We start from the raw sequence: 14,721 nt of genomic DNA on the forward strand, positions 1-14,721 counted from the left end.
AGGGGGAGGGGGGGAGGGGAGGGGAGGGGGAGGGGAGGAACGGATGGAGCACAGTGAAGAGCCAGGGCATCTCCTGGCAGCGTGAACATCTGAGGGGCAGGGGGGCAGGGGGGCAGGGGGCGGGGGGCTCGAGGCCCAGGCACCTGTCAGCCTCACCCTGTCCTCTTCCCCAGAGCCGAGGCAGCCTTTGGCCACAGGCCTAGAGCAGGGCCCCGTGGAGGCGTCCCCAGCCTGTCCTCTCAGTCCTGGGCCCCAAGCCGAGGACTGAACTCCCTGCAGGGGGGCCTGACTGCTCTTATCCGAGGCCATGGGGGTGGGGAGGAACATTCCTAGGGGCTGCAACACCAGCCACGCCGCCTGGGGGCACACGGGCTCAGGACCACAGTCTGAAGTCCAAGAAGAAGAGCCGATTCGGGAAGGGCGGCGGGGCGCAGAGGAGGGTGGGGGGGGGGGGGTGGGCTCTCAACAGGTGGGTCAGGCTGGGCCACTCATGCCTCAGGGAGGAACCTGGGCGTCCCAAGGAGTCCTTGAGAAACCGAGCAGCACGACACCTTGCGGGGACAGCCGCAGGCACGAGAGGAGGAAGAGAAGGCAGAGGAGGCGGTGGAGGGGCGGGGAGGGCAGCTCACCTGCAGGTTGGTGAGCTGCTGCTGCTGGTGGGCGATGGTCTGCTTCACCAGCACACTCTTGATGCTCTGCTCCATGGCGTACTTCTTGGCCTGCGAGAGAAGGTGGTGAGGAGCACTGGGGGGCCTGGCCTGCGGGGAGACGGGCCTTCCCCCGCCCAGCGGCTTCCCCCTGCCGCAGCGCCCCGGGCAGGACGCACACTCTCACCTTCTGGAGGGCCTCTTGCTGCTCAGGCGTCAGGGGAGGCAGTCCCAGCTTTGCGGCTGTGCTCTGCCCGTTCTCCATCTTGATGGAGTCTGTCCCCTGGTGATGGGGAGCAGGGAAGTCATTAAGAACAAGTTCAAGACCTCCCTCACACGGCCCCAGGAGCCCACCCCACCTTCTGCCCCGACAACCGCACGTGGCCCGCAGCTCGGCCCACTCCCAGCGGCAGACAGGCCCTCACACAGACTGTCTCCCGCCTGGCCTGGAGACGTAGGTCTGCCCACCTGACATCCCTATGCCTGTCCCAGGCCGGTCTCCTCCAGGACCCACCGGGAGGACACACACCGGGATGACAGACACCTTGGGGGCCCTTGGCCAACCCAGAGCAGCTGCAGGACCCAGGCTTGCAGGAGTCACCAAGCCCTCGTGGCAAGCCTGACCCCAGAACCCCCGTCCCATGCTGCACAAGAAAGCCGGCCTCAGCTGTCCTCTAAGACAAGGGGAGGGGGTCAGGGCTCTCTGGAGGTCCTGGGACTCCTCACTCCCGGACTGCCTGGCACCACACTTTCTCATGGCCCCAGCCATGGCCACAGACACGGCTTCCCTGCTAGGGACGAGATCCAGGGGCCACTCAAAGAGCAAGCATGGGCAAGGGCTCCCTCTCAGCACAGCTCCAGGAGGTAACCCATCCCTGCACACTGGGCACACCGCCCGGAGAGCCCGGAGTTGTTCTCCCAGGCCACCGCGGCCCCGAGGAGGGCTCCAACCCACCTCCACCAAACTTCTCCCTGGGCTGTGCACAGCATCCTGGCAAGAGAAGCCAGAAGCAGGCCAGCCACAGGGGGACAGACGTGGACACCCACCAGCACCCTAGGCGAGCACAGGGGTGAGGAGACGCTTTGGTGGCGGTGGCGGTGTCCCAGCCTGCTGCAGACCACAGTGGGTGCTACTAGGATGGTTTACATGCCCTCTATCAAAACTCATTTCTAAGCTGTTTGCACGGGGAAGAAAACAGTTGTGTAGACTGGAAGAGAAGCACGGCCACCAGACCCAGAAGAGCATGTGTGTCGGGAGTTAGAACACACCTGCCTATCCACCACTTGCTGGGTGGCCAGCAAACGCTCCAGAGGGGGTATTCTGTAGCCCCCAGCATGAAGCCTCGGGAGGGACAGCAGAGAAGAGAGGCAGGTCGCCAGCACAGGAGTGACGAGCAAGGACAGAGGTACAAAGGGGGCAGGAAGGGGCTGGATGACCCAAACCCCAAGAACCACCATCCTGACCAGCTGGAGTGTGGGATTTCCAGCACACGGTCAAAGGGCAGGAAGCCCTGGAAGCCCCTCCCCTGGCGACCCAGTCTGGCCCCTGCGAGGCTGTCCTCCTTCCCGCTGGCTCCAAGCCCATTTCTCCTTAGTGGGAGAGAGGCCCGAGAGCCTGGGGCTATGACTCCAGAGCAGACTGTCACCATGGTAACCAATGCTACCCCCTTTCAGCCCCTTAGAAACTTTTCAATCTCTTCTTTGTCTTGATAAACAAAAAGCTCTTCTACCAACCAATGGCTGGCTGGCTAGCCAGCCAGCCAGGGTCGGGGAGGGCTGGCTAAAGGGGCCCACCAGTTTCAGCCCCGGTAACTTCCTAGGGTCCAGGCTGCGTGCCATGGCCCTCCCCCGAGCGTGCTGGGGGCCCAGCCGAACAGCCCCCCAACCCGCTGGACGCAGGCGCTGCCGTGGAGAAGCGTGAAGAACCTTCTTACCCGGCTCCCCCTACCACACTGCCACCGGCTCCGCGACCAGAACTGGCCAAGATCTCCCACGCCTACCCTGAAGCCCTGCCCGAGGCCCCCGGACTTGTACTTTGACTTACACATGGTTCTGCTTTCACATTTTACTTAAATCAGAGATCTGAAGTGAAACTCTGTATCTCTGGCTCTTAACAATACCCTGCACGTTCTGGAACAACACCTTTGCCCCTCTGTATGACACCGACGGTGAAGGGCACCCACCGGCTGAGGTTCACATCCCACCTGACCACAGCCACCATCTGCCTGGTGTCTGAAGACACACGAGGCTTCAACCCACCACAGAAGCAGGGAGGACACCAAGTAGAGGCAGGGAGGAGGAGGCTACAGCCAGGCTGGAGGCTGGGTGGCGAGAGGGCAGGACAGGCATCTCTGCCCAGAAGGCAGAGAAGAGTCCCTCGGGCTCCTCCCGCCCCACCCCCTGCCAGGTCTCTCTGGGCCCAGGGACGCGAAGGCGGGCGGGCGGGCGGGCGGGCAGGCGGGCAGGCGGGCCTGAGGGCGAGGATGCTTAAGGTCAGTACCTGTGAAGGTTTCCATTTGTCTCCCGCTGCCGCCGCCGCCGCCGGCTCGGACCCCCCTCCTTGCTGGCCATTGACCTGCTGCAGGCAGGAAGGAGACGATGTGACGGACATTCACGAGACCCAGCCACCCAGGCCCTCTCTCATCTTTCCTGGTTAAGAGCTGAGCTCCGCACGGACCAGGAAGGGAGGCCGGCAGGGGCCCAGGAGGGAGCCAGCTGTGACATGGCCCCTGAACACTCCTGACACTGCCTCACTGCACCTCACCCTGCCCACTCCTCCAGCACACCTGCAGCTGCCCAGAGCCCAGCACAAGGGGCTGGCCTGGCAGAAACCAGAGCAGAATCTGGGGCAGCCCCGAGCTGGCAACGAGTCCCCAGAAAGAGACACGGTAGAGAGCTGAGCTGTGCTCCTGCCCCAGGCCAACAAAAGGCAAGAGTGGGTCGAGAGGTGCCCTCTGGCCACACAGCTGAGGTCCTAAAGATCACTTCCTTTCCTACTGGCAGGCTGGGCCAGGCCGGGCAGGACAAGATGACAAGGAGCACAGATGGCCGTCTCCCTCCTGAGGCAGACAGAGGCACCTCTTTAGCACCCTGTACACATGCCTGGGCCAGCCCACAGCTCAGCATCAGCCCCAATGCCTTCAACAGTCTCTGGCCAAGCCCCTGGGGCAGGTCCCAGGCCCCTCCTGAAGACAGCTCTGAGGAGGGCTGCCCTCTGAGTGGCAGGGCCGGGCAGGGGGTCTGCATGTGTAAGCCTCCCTCCCCCAGCAAACTGTCCAGGGCTGTCTAACTCAGGGCAGATGAGAGCTTGGCCACGCCTAGAGGGGCCGAGAAGCACTGCCGTGCAGAGCCAACCCAATGGAAGGAGAAGCTCCCGACCGGGCTTAGAAGGGTGGCAGGCCAAGGGCAGAAGGTGGGCAACGTCACAGGGGTGAGGGTCTTAGTGGAAGGGCCCTGAGACTTCCCCACCTTCTCAGATGCCACAGAGCAGGAACCCACTCCCAGCTCAAAGACGAGACCCACAGATATCTTGAACACAGGTGACAGCCATGCCCACCCTCGAGGATCCGTGCACAAACAAAGCCAAAGGCTGGGCCAACCTGGCCGGAGCATGTCTCAGGAATTCCAGCCTCAAAGGAGAGACAGCAGCACAAACCTGACTGCACTAGAGACATGGCCAGTGGGCACAGAAGCTGTGGCCGACCCAGCCCTGCTGCCTCCCTGGAACCCCTCTGAACTCGGCACCACTGCTGCTTAGAAACCGTGCCCCAGAGAGAGACAAAGGAAAGGGGGGACCTGCTGACACAGGTCTCACCCAGTGGGTACATGGCATCTGGGGACAGGGTTAGAGTCTGGCTTTGCCCCAAGTTCCCTGGCAGCCCCCAGAACACACCCAGAGCAGAGGCTGCCTCTTAAGACCCACAGCAAGAGATCACTTCAGGTCTGGGGATACAATCCAACCTTTAGACCCCTGTGAACAGAGTCAACTTGAGGGCACACTTGTAAACCACTTCCCCAAATTACTGTAATAGCCAATGCAGGAACCAGGACAGTGCTGAGATCAGAACACAGCTCAGAAGAGACTTCCCAGGAAAACTCAGTTCACCAGGAACTCTAGGAAGGACATCCTACCCCATTCATGGCAGAAACAAAGTTTCCAGTCCCACGGAGCCTAGGGTTCTGTTCTAAGCAGATGCTAAGAGAGCTTAAAGGAAACTGTCATTTGTCATTACAGCTAGTCCTATGCTGTCATCCTCTGGCAATGAATGCAGCATGCCCTGCGGTCACAAAGCCCCCACCCCGCCCCCAACCAGGCAGCAGTGCTTTGAGGGGTGCAAATCCCCCTCTGGCAGGTGTGTGTGTATGGTGGGGTGGGGTGCAGTGCTGCCCCATGATTCTGGGCCCCAAACCCCAGCACTGTCAATGACCAGCAGCGCAGGGCAAAAGGATTATTTCCACTAGAAAGAAAGACAGGTTACGTATTACTTAACATCTCCAGGCTTCAGGCTCTTCAGGCCTGGCTCCTGGGGCTGGCAGGAAGATTCAGTGAGTGGCTCCATATAAAGTACTTAAGACAATCCATCTGCACGTGGCAAGCAATCCAGAGGTTTCAATGACTATTAGTATTATTACAACATCCAGAGTCAAGTCACCACAGCAGGGCCACTGCAGGACACTGCCTTCCTTCCGTTCAGTCCCCTTCACACGGTGCCATGCTGTCCACTGCATGGCCAGGCTCCGTGCAGGGCACCGCAGATGCAGCAAAAGAAGACAAGAGACATGCCAACCAGCACCTACGTGCGACGATTTCTGTAGCCAACAAGCGCTAAGGAGAACATCAAGCACAGGGCGGGAAGAGCGGGGCTGAGGCGCACCGGGCCACAGAGCCCAGGAGGCCTCTCTGTGAACTGATGTGCAGGCTGGGGCCCGCAGAAGGAGGAAAGGCAACTGTGCCCCTGGGGAGGGGGAGGGTCCCAGTGCTCCTGCCACATGGAACCCAAGAAGGATGGTCCCAAGTGGGGGTGAGTCCAAGTGTCAGAGGAAGGGGCTACGGACCGTTTCTGCAGCCACCAGGTGGAAGGCACACCAACTCAGAAGAGGTACTCCTGTATCTTCCTGGGTCCTTCCCCACGAGATCACTGTGCCATTCCACTCCACCTCCCACAAGAGCTGAAGCCACAGCTTAGGACAGCAAACCAGCACTGCTCAGTGTGCATGGGCCAGAGGACAAGAGGCCAAGCTCTCAATATGCCCCAAAAGGACTGCAGGGAAACAGAAAGCTATCCATTCAAAAGGTAGGAGGAGGAATGTGTTGGACCACAAGCTGGACTTCACTCCCTCAAGCTGATGAGGTAAGCCTGGGCCTTTACAGTTTACATACGCCTATTAACATACATATATTAACCTCTTGAAAGGAATCAGGCGGTCAGTGAAGATGCTTATTGAAAACCCCAGCTTACAGTGTTTAGACTCGGTGCCCCCATCCACCTCTACTATGACACCACCTGTGTCTGGCCCCGTGCCACAGCAAAGCTGAGTCCCCCTGAGCAAGGCTGGGGCATGGTGTTGACGCAGGTCTGTGGACGCTTGGGGACATGACTCTCACTGGCCTCTCCTGCTCCTACATCTTCCCAGGAGTTTTGGTGGCCTCCAAGCCTCCACCTTCACCTCTTTTCTCTCTAAAGTACCTCTCACAAAGGTAGTTGCTCTCGTGGCTTCAACAGGAAGCAGGACACGGCAGAAAGAGGACAGTGAAGTTAGCTAGGCCTGAGAATCACACACTGGGCCCCCCTCATAGCCTGGGGCCTCTCTCTCATTGGGGGTCAGTTTCTTCCCCAGTGCGACAGGTTCGGCCCCCTCTCGGGTATCAGCCCCCAGCTGAGAGCACAGCCAAGGCAGTCTAAGTACACCCCCTGACCCTCAGACATCTCCCCTATCAGTCCAGCCTCCATCTACCTGCAAAAGCTGCCTTCTTAGACAGACCTCACCACATCAGTCTGAGGACAGGTCGGGGGAGAGTGGCAGGTAAAGAAATGGATGCACCCTGTGAAGGGTCCCAGAGGGGAGTCGGTCGCACAAGCCTGGGAGGAAGAAGAGTGAAGGGAGACTTCACCACGGAAGTGCTGTGTGAGGAGGGGTTGCCCATCTATGCTAACTGCTCCACGTGGCTGACGGACGCGAGCACTAAGCAGGGCAGGAGGGGTTCCTTCCTCTAGGTGCCCGCACCCCCCTAGCACTTCACGCACCCTGGGTGGGAACGGGTCTCCAGTGCCCACCAGACCCCGGAAAAGGGCAAGACTGCCTTTGGTTCCCCACTGTTTCCCCAAGTCCTCGCAGAGCGCTTGGGACAATGTGATCGCTCAGTAAACATGCAATGAGTCTTCCCTTCCTGAGTGGGGATAGCAGGACGGAGTCCCTGTTGGCTGGAAACCTCTTCCCCGCTGAGCATCAGCGGAGAGCAATTCACAGCTGTGTACGCAAGAAGCCAAGGCCTCCCTCCTCACCAGGCCCGATTGCTTCCTATAGGCCCCCGCACGCCCAGCGGCCCCTTTCACACTAGCGGGAGGAGAAACGCCACGGTTCCCAGGAGCCCCGCCTTCAAGTCGGGGACACAGGCGCACCCCGTCGACAGAGGGGGACGACCGCCGCCGGGGCCCGACCGGCCTCACCGCGAAGGGACCCGGCTCGGCGCGCGGCACGGCCCGCAGATACGCCCCGGGTCCCCAACGCGCCAGGCCCTCCCGCGCCGGCCGCCGGAAACTGCTATCTGCGGGCCGGAAGCTGCGGCCGCAGGCCAGCCCCCGCCTCGCGCCCGCCCCGCCCCCGCCTCGCGCGACCAAAGGACGCGCGCGGGAGCTCGCGCGGGGCGCCGGAGCGACCGCCACATCCCCGGGGGACCCTCGGCGCCCTGGCCGGGCCGACAACCCGCACCCGCCATCTGAGCGGCGGCCCGCGGTCACGGGGTGCTCACTTACTAGAGCTATGGTCGCCGTCGCCATCTTGCGCCCGTCGCGGCCGCCGCGCGCGCGCCGCACGCTTCGGCACCTTCCGCGGTCTCGCGCGATCTGGGTGCCGGCAGAGGAACTCTCAAGAGGACGGAACTCTCGCGATTAAGGCCCTTTCCCCCGGCGACGTGGAAGGAAAAAGGAGCGCGCTTCCGGTGAGGGGAGAAACAGTTAACGCTCCGGGAGGGGCGGGCAGAAGGGGCGGGGCCGGTGGGTGTCGGGGGCGCGCGCGCTGCCGCCCGCCCTCCGCTCGCCGCCAGCCCCGCCCTCCGCCGGCCTCGGTGCGCCCCAGTCCCCCCCCTCGCTTCGTCCCGTGCCGCCCTCCGGCCTCTGCTCGGTTTTCTGCCTGCTTTGCAGGAAAACCCGAGGCAGGGCACAGACGGCCCGATCCTCTCCAGGGCTGCGGTTGAAAGCAGTGACAAAGAATCGCTGTATTTCGGACTCAGATTTCGAGATGTATCTTTGCATCATAACATCTCTGAATGCGCCTACCAATGCATGGTGTGCTGTCACCTAATGGCCGCATTTTCTCTTTCCTACTGATCCATAAAACAGTGCATCTTTTGCACCGATGGCGTCGTAGAGTCACTGACATACAGTCGGTAGAACTGCAACCCAAGAGACAGGCTTCTGAACCAATCCCGTGGGAAGGGTATGCACTCAGCGTCCCCTTAGTTCTGAACTGTTTTTTAAAGGCTCCAGGTGTCCATCCCTGGTGTTGAACTGCCCTGGACGTTTGCTGCATGCCCACCCGGTCCCAAGACCCTCACTCAGTGAGCCTCAGGCCCTGAGGCTGTCAGCTTAGCAACTTCAGCCTGCCTGAGGCAGCAAGGTGTCTTCCCCAACTAGGCAGGTCTCTTCTCCATCCTGGGAGAGTTTGACATGAAATACAGACACCCCTGGTTAAACCCAACGATATTTGCCTCATCTCCCTTCTCTCTAAAATGATAGGAAAAGGATTTTATAAAGGAAGCAACCCATGAAGACAAAGGGGTGGAATGTTGTGGAGCTGAAGAAAGGTGGACAGCGGCAGCTGCTTTCGCATCTTGGAGGTCGGGGTCCAGGAGATGGTTCACGCAAGCGCAACTGTGAAAAGGAAGAGACTCCAGGGCTCAGCCCCTACCGGCAGTGGCTGGGAGATGAGCTCCAGCAGAGGCGCTCTCGGTTGTTTGGGTTGGCCGTTGGGGGCAGGGTCCTGTTCTGAAAGTGGGGGAATACGTGAGATTCCCGCCTTTCTGCCACCTCCACCCCTGGCTCCAAGTCCGGCCCCAAGCATGTGGCACCCACAATCCTCAGAGAGAAGAGCTCATCTCTGCAGTAGCTCCCAACACAGAAGAAAAGCCTGGCAGTTGGGAGGTGGTCAGGAGAATGGCCTGGCTCGATCCTTGATCTCAAAGCTCACCAGGCAATAAGCCCCAGCCACTAAGATTAAATGCAACTGGGCAACCCAGGAGCACCAGACAGCTGAGGGAGAGGAAAAAACAAAAAAGCAAAAGGAAAAGGGCCTCAGAAGGAACACAGCCAATAAAGCGAGCAGGAGGAGGAAAAAAGGAAAAAGCTAAAACCGTGTCCTCAGAGATAGCAGAGAGGCTGTTGCACCGAAAACACGAACAAGAGGCTATGAAGCAAGAACATTCAGCAGGCGAGAAAGAGCACTTATAAATGGAAAGCATGAGCGGAAAACGAACAGTTAAACAGAAAGGTTGAAAGATAAAGCTGTAATTTTCCAGAATGCATGACAACAACAAAACCATATAGCTAGAAAGCAGACAATGGGGTCATTGTCACACTTGTCAGCACTCCCCGGTGCCAGAGCTGGCCGGGAGCCTTAGAGGCCTCCATGACAGAGGGGGTGGATAATGGGGTGGATGGGCTGGGACTTGCCACCACCATTGTGGGGGGCAAAAGCACCACCCCCTGGTGGCAGCTTCCCCTGTGAAAATCTGGCATTGCTGCATTCAGAGTGCTTGTGTGCTGGGCACTGTTCTCGTTACTTTTCACAGTTAACTTGTGCGATCTCACAACCACCCCATGAAGTGGGAACCATTATTATCCCCATCTTTACAGGTGAGAAAGTGGAGTCACAGACCACTGTCACACAGCAGGAAGCAGCAGAATGGCTCCAGAGCCTATGCCCTTAACCAGCACATATTGCACCTGTCAAAAAATAAGTCCAACATCTAAGTAAGCATTCCAGAAAAGGAGAGGGGAGAAATCACCAGAAAAGCAAAGAAAACTTCCTAGAACTGAAGGGTTGGGATCTCTGGACAATAGATGAAAGAGGTCGTAAACAACAAGGTCCAGGGACTTCCCTGGTGGCACAGTGGGTAAGGCTCTGCGCTCCCAATGCAGGGGGCCCAGGTTCGATCCCTGGTCAGGGAGCTAGAGCCCGCATGCATGCTGCTACTAAGAGTTTGCATGCCACAAGTAAGGAGCCCTCGAGCTGCAGCTAACACCTGGCGCAACCAAGTAAATAAATGAATAAATATTTAAAAAAACAACAAGGTCCTACTGTATAGTGCAGAGAACTATATTCAATATACTATGATAAACCATAACGGAAATTGCTGTACAGCAGTAATTAACACAACACTGTAAATCAACTATACTTCAATTAAAAATAATAACAAAATAAAAGAAAGAGAAGGTCTACGTCAGGACACATCGTTGAGAATTTCCAAAGCACTTGGGTAAAGAGAAGATCGAGAGAGAGAGAGACAGAGAGAGAGAGAGAGAGAGAGAGAGAGAGAGATCACAAAGGGTCAGAACTCAAAGGCATGGGAGTTCTTGGGACTGGAAGAAAATGACAGGATACCCTCAAAGTCCTGGCAAGAAGTAATCTTCCACCAGCCCAACACTGTCCCTAGTTGCACGAACAAGCAGATGTGAGAGTAGTGAGGGCAAACAGGAACGACTCCGTGACTCTCCATGCATCCTCGCTCAGGATGTTCCTCCTCAAACAGGGTGAATGAAGGAAGAAGAAAGCATGGGTTGCAGAGACAAGAGGAGGGAGGTGCTGGTGAAGGCGTAGCCCACGCTGACAGCTGGGTCACAAACCCAAGAACAAGTAGCCTGGGGCAGAGAGTGGGCAGGCTGGGGGCTCCAGGAAAAGATGACACAGCAGCCAGCTATGCAACAAATCTCAAGACTGAGAGTAGGTTCACACTTCTGCGGGAGAATCTAGGGAGGAATTAATGAGACGCGTAGAAAACTAAGCCCCCAAAAAGGCAATGATTAACTCCAGGGGAAACAAAAAGTTGTGCGAGAAAGCAAGTATAATCCTAGGACACCTTGTTCTCTGCTGAGACCTGTGGGAATGAAGCGGAATTACCCATCACACTGGGATGACGCTGGGTCAGGGGGCTGAGGCCAGTGACCCCCTTCCCCTCAGAGGACACCAGCAGGTGACATGTGATGTAAAAAACCAATAAAAAAACAGTAAAAGCATGCGTGCAGTTTTGTGAAACATGCATTTTAAATGCCTGAAGAAACAGCTAAGAGAGTTGAATTTGGAAAGGGTCAGGGTTAGAGACAGTATTTATTATTTATTTATTATTGGCCTAAGAAAATCCCACTTTTAAAATAATGTGTATATAACTTTGAAAAGATAAAAGTTAAAATGTAAACCTCAGCATAGGCATTAAACGAAGCAATGATAGTATTGATCCTTTTGAGTTCAGTTTAATCACTGGTACAATCTGTTATGCATTGGACACTCAAACTGTTTAAGATGACGCAGAATCAGACAGCATCAGCGTTTCCAACTAGATGTGTAAGTTATTTTAGATTGTAATTTTAAATTGAAAGGTGTGAGAACTTGAATAATTTTGTAAAGAGTATTGGAATGTTTAAGATAACTTGAGAGTCACCGTATTGGTGCATTTATTTCATTTGATACATCTTGGTGTAAGGTGTTTTGGTTTAGGGTTTTGGCTAGGGTGATGTGGTAGGTGGGATAATGACACCCACCCCCTGCCCCTTGCAAAGATGTCCGTGTCCCAACCCCCAGAACCTGTGAATATTACTTTACTTGGTGAAAGGTATTTTGCACATGTGGTAAAGATTAAGGACCTTGAGATGGGGAGATCATCCTGGATTATCCGGGTGGGCCCAACCTAGCCACACGAAGCTTTCCTGGCTGCAGAAAATCAGACACACAGTTCATGAGACAGACTCCACCCGATGTTTCTGACTTTGAAGACAGAGGACGGGGCCGTGAGCCAGTGGAGGTGGCTGCCTCTAGAAGCTGAGAGTGGCCTTCAGTTTACAGCAGGCAAGGAAGTGGGGACCTCGGCCCCATCACTGCGAGGAAATGAATCCCTACCCTGTGCCCAGCGCCGCGCCTGACACCTGCAGGCCAGCAACCTGAAGGAGCAGGAAACGGATTCTGCCCTAGAACCTCCAGAAAGACACGCAGTCTTGTTAACACCTTGATTTTAGTCTGGTGGGATCTGTGCCAAGACTTCTGAGCTACAGAACTATCTAAGGGTGCTGGTTTAAGCCACTGAGTTTGTGGTAAATCCTGACAGCAGCAACAGAGAACTAACACGGTGGTGAGCTTTTCTTGTTTGACATTTGAAATGCTTAGAAACCTGAATGTGCTAAATCTATACATGCAGTTTAAAATCTTTAAGAGCGATCAACTACATTTGAAAATGAAGGGAGGTGGTCCAAGTGAATGGAGGCTAGGGTTATGGGGGGTAGGGGTGGGGGAGACAGGGAGCCGGGGCTGGTAGCCTTAGGACCCAGGAAGGCAGCTGCCACAGGAGGAGGTAAGAGAGGTAGCAGGAGGGGTGGTGAGCTTGGGAGGAGCAGGGAGGGTGCCTGACCCTGACCACGCGAGGCCAGGGAACAAGGACAGAAAATAGCCCTTTGGAGGGTCTGCACTGGCCGGGGGGCGGGGTGTGAGAGCCACCTGGAGCTGCAGGGCCATGGCCCTGCCCAGTGCCCAGCACCACGCCTGACACCTGCAGGTGGTTTACCGCGGGTTTAAGGCGGCGATTCCGGTTCCTCGTGTGGCTCTGCGGTAGCAACTTGGAATGGAGCGCTTCCCTGGGCGCACATCTGTCCAGGGCCGACCCCCGCCCCTCAGCCCCCCAGCACTGTGCCGCGTTTCCCTGCAGGGCAGCCCCTCATGACCAGACGGCGTCGGGGGTGGACATGAAGGGTACGGGAGGGACGCTGAGTTGTGGAAGCTGGCCGACGGGGGGATCCTGATCCTAAGGACATGCGGGGCCTAACCAGCCCCCCAGCCCCAGCCCCGGCTCCCTCACCCCTGACGGGCCTGACCTCACCACCCTCAGCCCCACCGCAGGGTTGCTGGGAGCTGTGCAAGGGGGAGGTTCCTCACTAGCAGGCACACAGGCAGAGGGGGCCCCTGGTCCCCCACTCAGACGCCGGGGCCAATGCCGAGCTTCCCCACGGGGGCCACCAGGTCTGGTTCCGGGGGGCTGGGGAGCCGGAGCGCTGAGGCGGGATCAGGGTCACGGCTGAGCTCCGCGGTACTTGAGGAAGGTGCTGTCCAGGAAGGCGGACAGCTTTGGCCGATCTTCCTGCAGGGCAGGAGGGAGGCATGGGGGATGGTGGGGCGCGGCCCACCTGCTGCGGCCCTCCCAGGCTGGCCGTACCGGCTGCGCACCTCACCTCGTGGACGAAGCCGTAGTGCACCAGCTCGGCAGCCAGCTCCTGGGCACTGTCGGCTGCGGCGGGGGCGTGAGGACGGGGCGTGAGGACGGGGCGTGAGGCCGCAGCGCCGCCCGCCGTGCCCGCCCCCGCCCCCGCCCCCCCAGCCCGGGGCCCCGCCCGGCGGCCTACTTGGCAGCAGGTCGTAGGAGAGCTGCCGGTGCAGTCTGTCCTCCAGCACCAGGAGCAGAGTGAGCTGGGGAGGCGGGAGGGCGGGGTGGGCTCGGGAGTCGGCCCCGCCCCTCCCGCCTCCCGCGCCTCTGTGGGCGGCGGCCCCCCTCACATGCCAGCGCGCCTGGTCCTCGCTTCTCTCCAGGTTACACTGCATCTGGATCACCTGGGGGAAGCGGGAGGCCAAGGTCACTCACGAAGGCTGGAACTCAGCAACTGGGCAGCAAAAGCAGGTGCTGTGTCAAAGGGGCCCAGACACAAAGGGGTCGTGAAGACGGGAAATGAAGACGGTCTCCAAGGGGAGCCTAGAAAGCACATCTCACTGCTAGGAGCCTGGCGAGTTGAGGGAAACTTCCAGAGTAGATATTGAAGCTGGGTACCGAAGGATGAATAGGAGTTTTCACAGGTGAAGAGAACACCTGAACAAAGAGAGCTGTGGGAAGGGGGTGGGGGAGGAGCGAGGTGCGCAGGGCTATGACAGCAGAAGCACAGGATACCAGCAAAACCAGGCCTCAGAGTGCCGGGCGGTGGGGGGGGGGTTGGGGGCATGCGCTGAGGACCCCCAGCTGTGGCTATTAGAACATGAATTCTGGCTGGGAAGCTGGGGAGGGCGGCCAGGCTGGGGGCTGGTGCAGCATCCAAGTGGGGAAGAGAGGGGGCCCAGATAGATCAGGGAGGTAACCATGGAGACACACCCAAGGCCAAAGCCAGAGGCTCTGGAGTCCAGTGGGTGTGGACAAGGAAAGGGAGAGGGTGGCCGGGGAGGCCACCCGTCTGGGCAGTGGGCAGGCCTGTGGAGGCTGGAGTCTTACCTTTCTGGTCTCTGAGTCAAAGGGTTCTGGCGTCGGGGTCTTGGCCTTTGGGGCTTCCTCGGGGGGTGGGGCCAGCACACGGGGCAGCCCCAGGGGCCGAGCAGCAGCAAAGTTCATCAGTGGGTAGATCCCATTTCTAGGGACACAGTGCGGGGTGGTGGCAGCGGAGGGCTCAGGCCTGACAGTTGCCCACTCCCCAGCCTCACTCCAGCCCTCACCTGACATCCTCCAGGAACTTGTCAAGCTCCAAACAGGAGACCTCTGAGTACCTAGTACGGGTGTCAGGAGAACATGAGGGTGGCGGTCCTGCCGGTGGGTGGGGGCGGGGGGGCGGGGCGGGGGGCGTGGCCAGGAGGAGAGGGGAGGCCTCTGGGCTGCAGGCCTTTCACCGCCACTGCAACGGGG

The 14,721-nt window shown here is 58.5% G+C and overlaps 2 protein-coding genes across 4 annotated transcripts in view; both read right to left on the reverse strand.

Annotated features, from left to right (window-relative positions):
- Positions 1-487: 487 nt before the first annotated feature.
- LOC114485375 (poly(U)-binding-splicing factor PUF60-like) lies at positions 488-7,766 on the reverse strand. 2 transcript variants are annotated; one of them, XM_028486692.2, is made up of 4 exons: positions 7,622-7,766; positions 3,148-3,225; positions 835-930; positions 488-719 (listed from the first exon to the last, which is right to left on the reverse strand). In XM_028486692.2, exons 1-4 carry the CDS (start codon positions 7,643-7,645, stop codon positions 489-491), a joined length of 429 nt encoding a protein of 142 aa, XP_028342493.2. In that variant the 5' UTR covers positions 7,646-7,766; the 3' UTR covers position 488. The 2 variants fall into 2 exon arrangements, with proteins under 2 accessions (XP_028342493.2, XP_054939419.1); XM_055083444.1 differs by lacking the exon at positions 3,148-3,225 and having other exon boundaries at positions 7,622-7,760.
- Positions 7,767-12,924: 5,158 nt separating this feature from the next.
- Positions 12,925-14,721, reverse strand: part of NRBP2 (nuclear receptor binding protein 2) — a 5,750-nt gene continuing 3,953 nt past the window's right edge. For both annotated transcript variants that reach the window (XM_055083443.1, XM_024117519.3), the window contains 6 exons: positions 14,535-14,585; positions 14,317-14,452; positions 13,617-13,670; positions 13,466-13,529; positions 13,295-13,350; positions 12,925-13,203 (listed from right to left, as the gene is read on the reverse strand). In XM_055083443.1, the coding sequence (XP_054939418.1) occupies positions 13,135-13,203; positions 13,295-13,350; positions 13,466-13,529; positions 13,617-13,670; positions 14,317-14,452; positions 14,535-14,585 (430 nt within the window). In that variant the 3' untranslated portion in view covers positions 12,925-13,134. The remainder of the gene's footprint in view (positions 13,204-13,294; positions 13,351-13,465; positions 13,530-13,616; positions 13,671-14,316; positions 14,453-14,534; positions 14,586-14,721) is intronic.

Source organism: Physeter macrocephalus, unplaced genomic scaffold (genome assembly GCF_002837175.3).
Source record: "Physeter macrocephalus isolate SW-GA unplaced genomic scaffold, ASM283717v5 random_1047, whole genome shotgun sequence".
NCBI lineage: Eukaryota > Metazoa > Chordata > Mammalia > Artiodactyla > Physeteridae > Physeter > Physeter macrocephalus.

Bases quoted from the DNA above. Each gene is read 5' to 3' on its own strand.
- LOC114485375 (XM_028486692.2), bottom strand. From the start codon at position 7,645: ATGGCGACGGCGACCATAGCTCTA. The intron at 3,226-7,621 runs GTAAGTGAGCAC...TCCTGCCTGCAG, and splicing joins CGACGGCGACCATAGCTCTA to CAGGTCAATGGCCAGCAAGG. The intron at 931-3,147 runs GTACTGACCTTA...CCCCATCACCAG, and splicing joins ACAAATGGAAACCTTCACAG to GGGACAGACTCCATCAAGAT.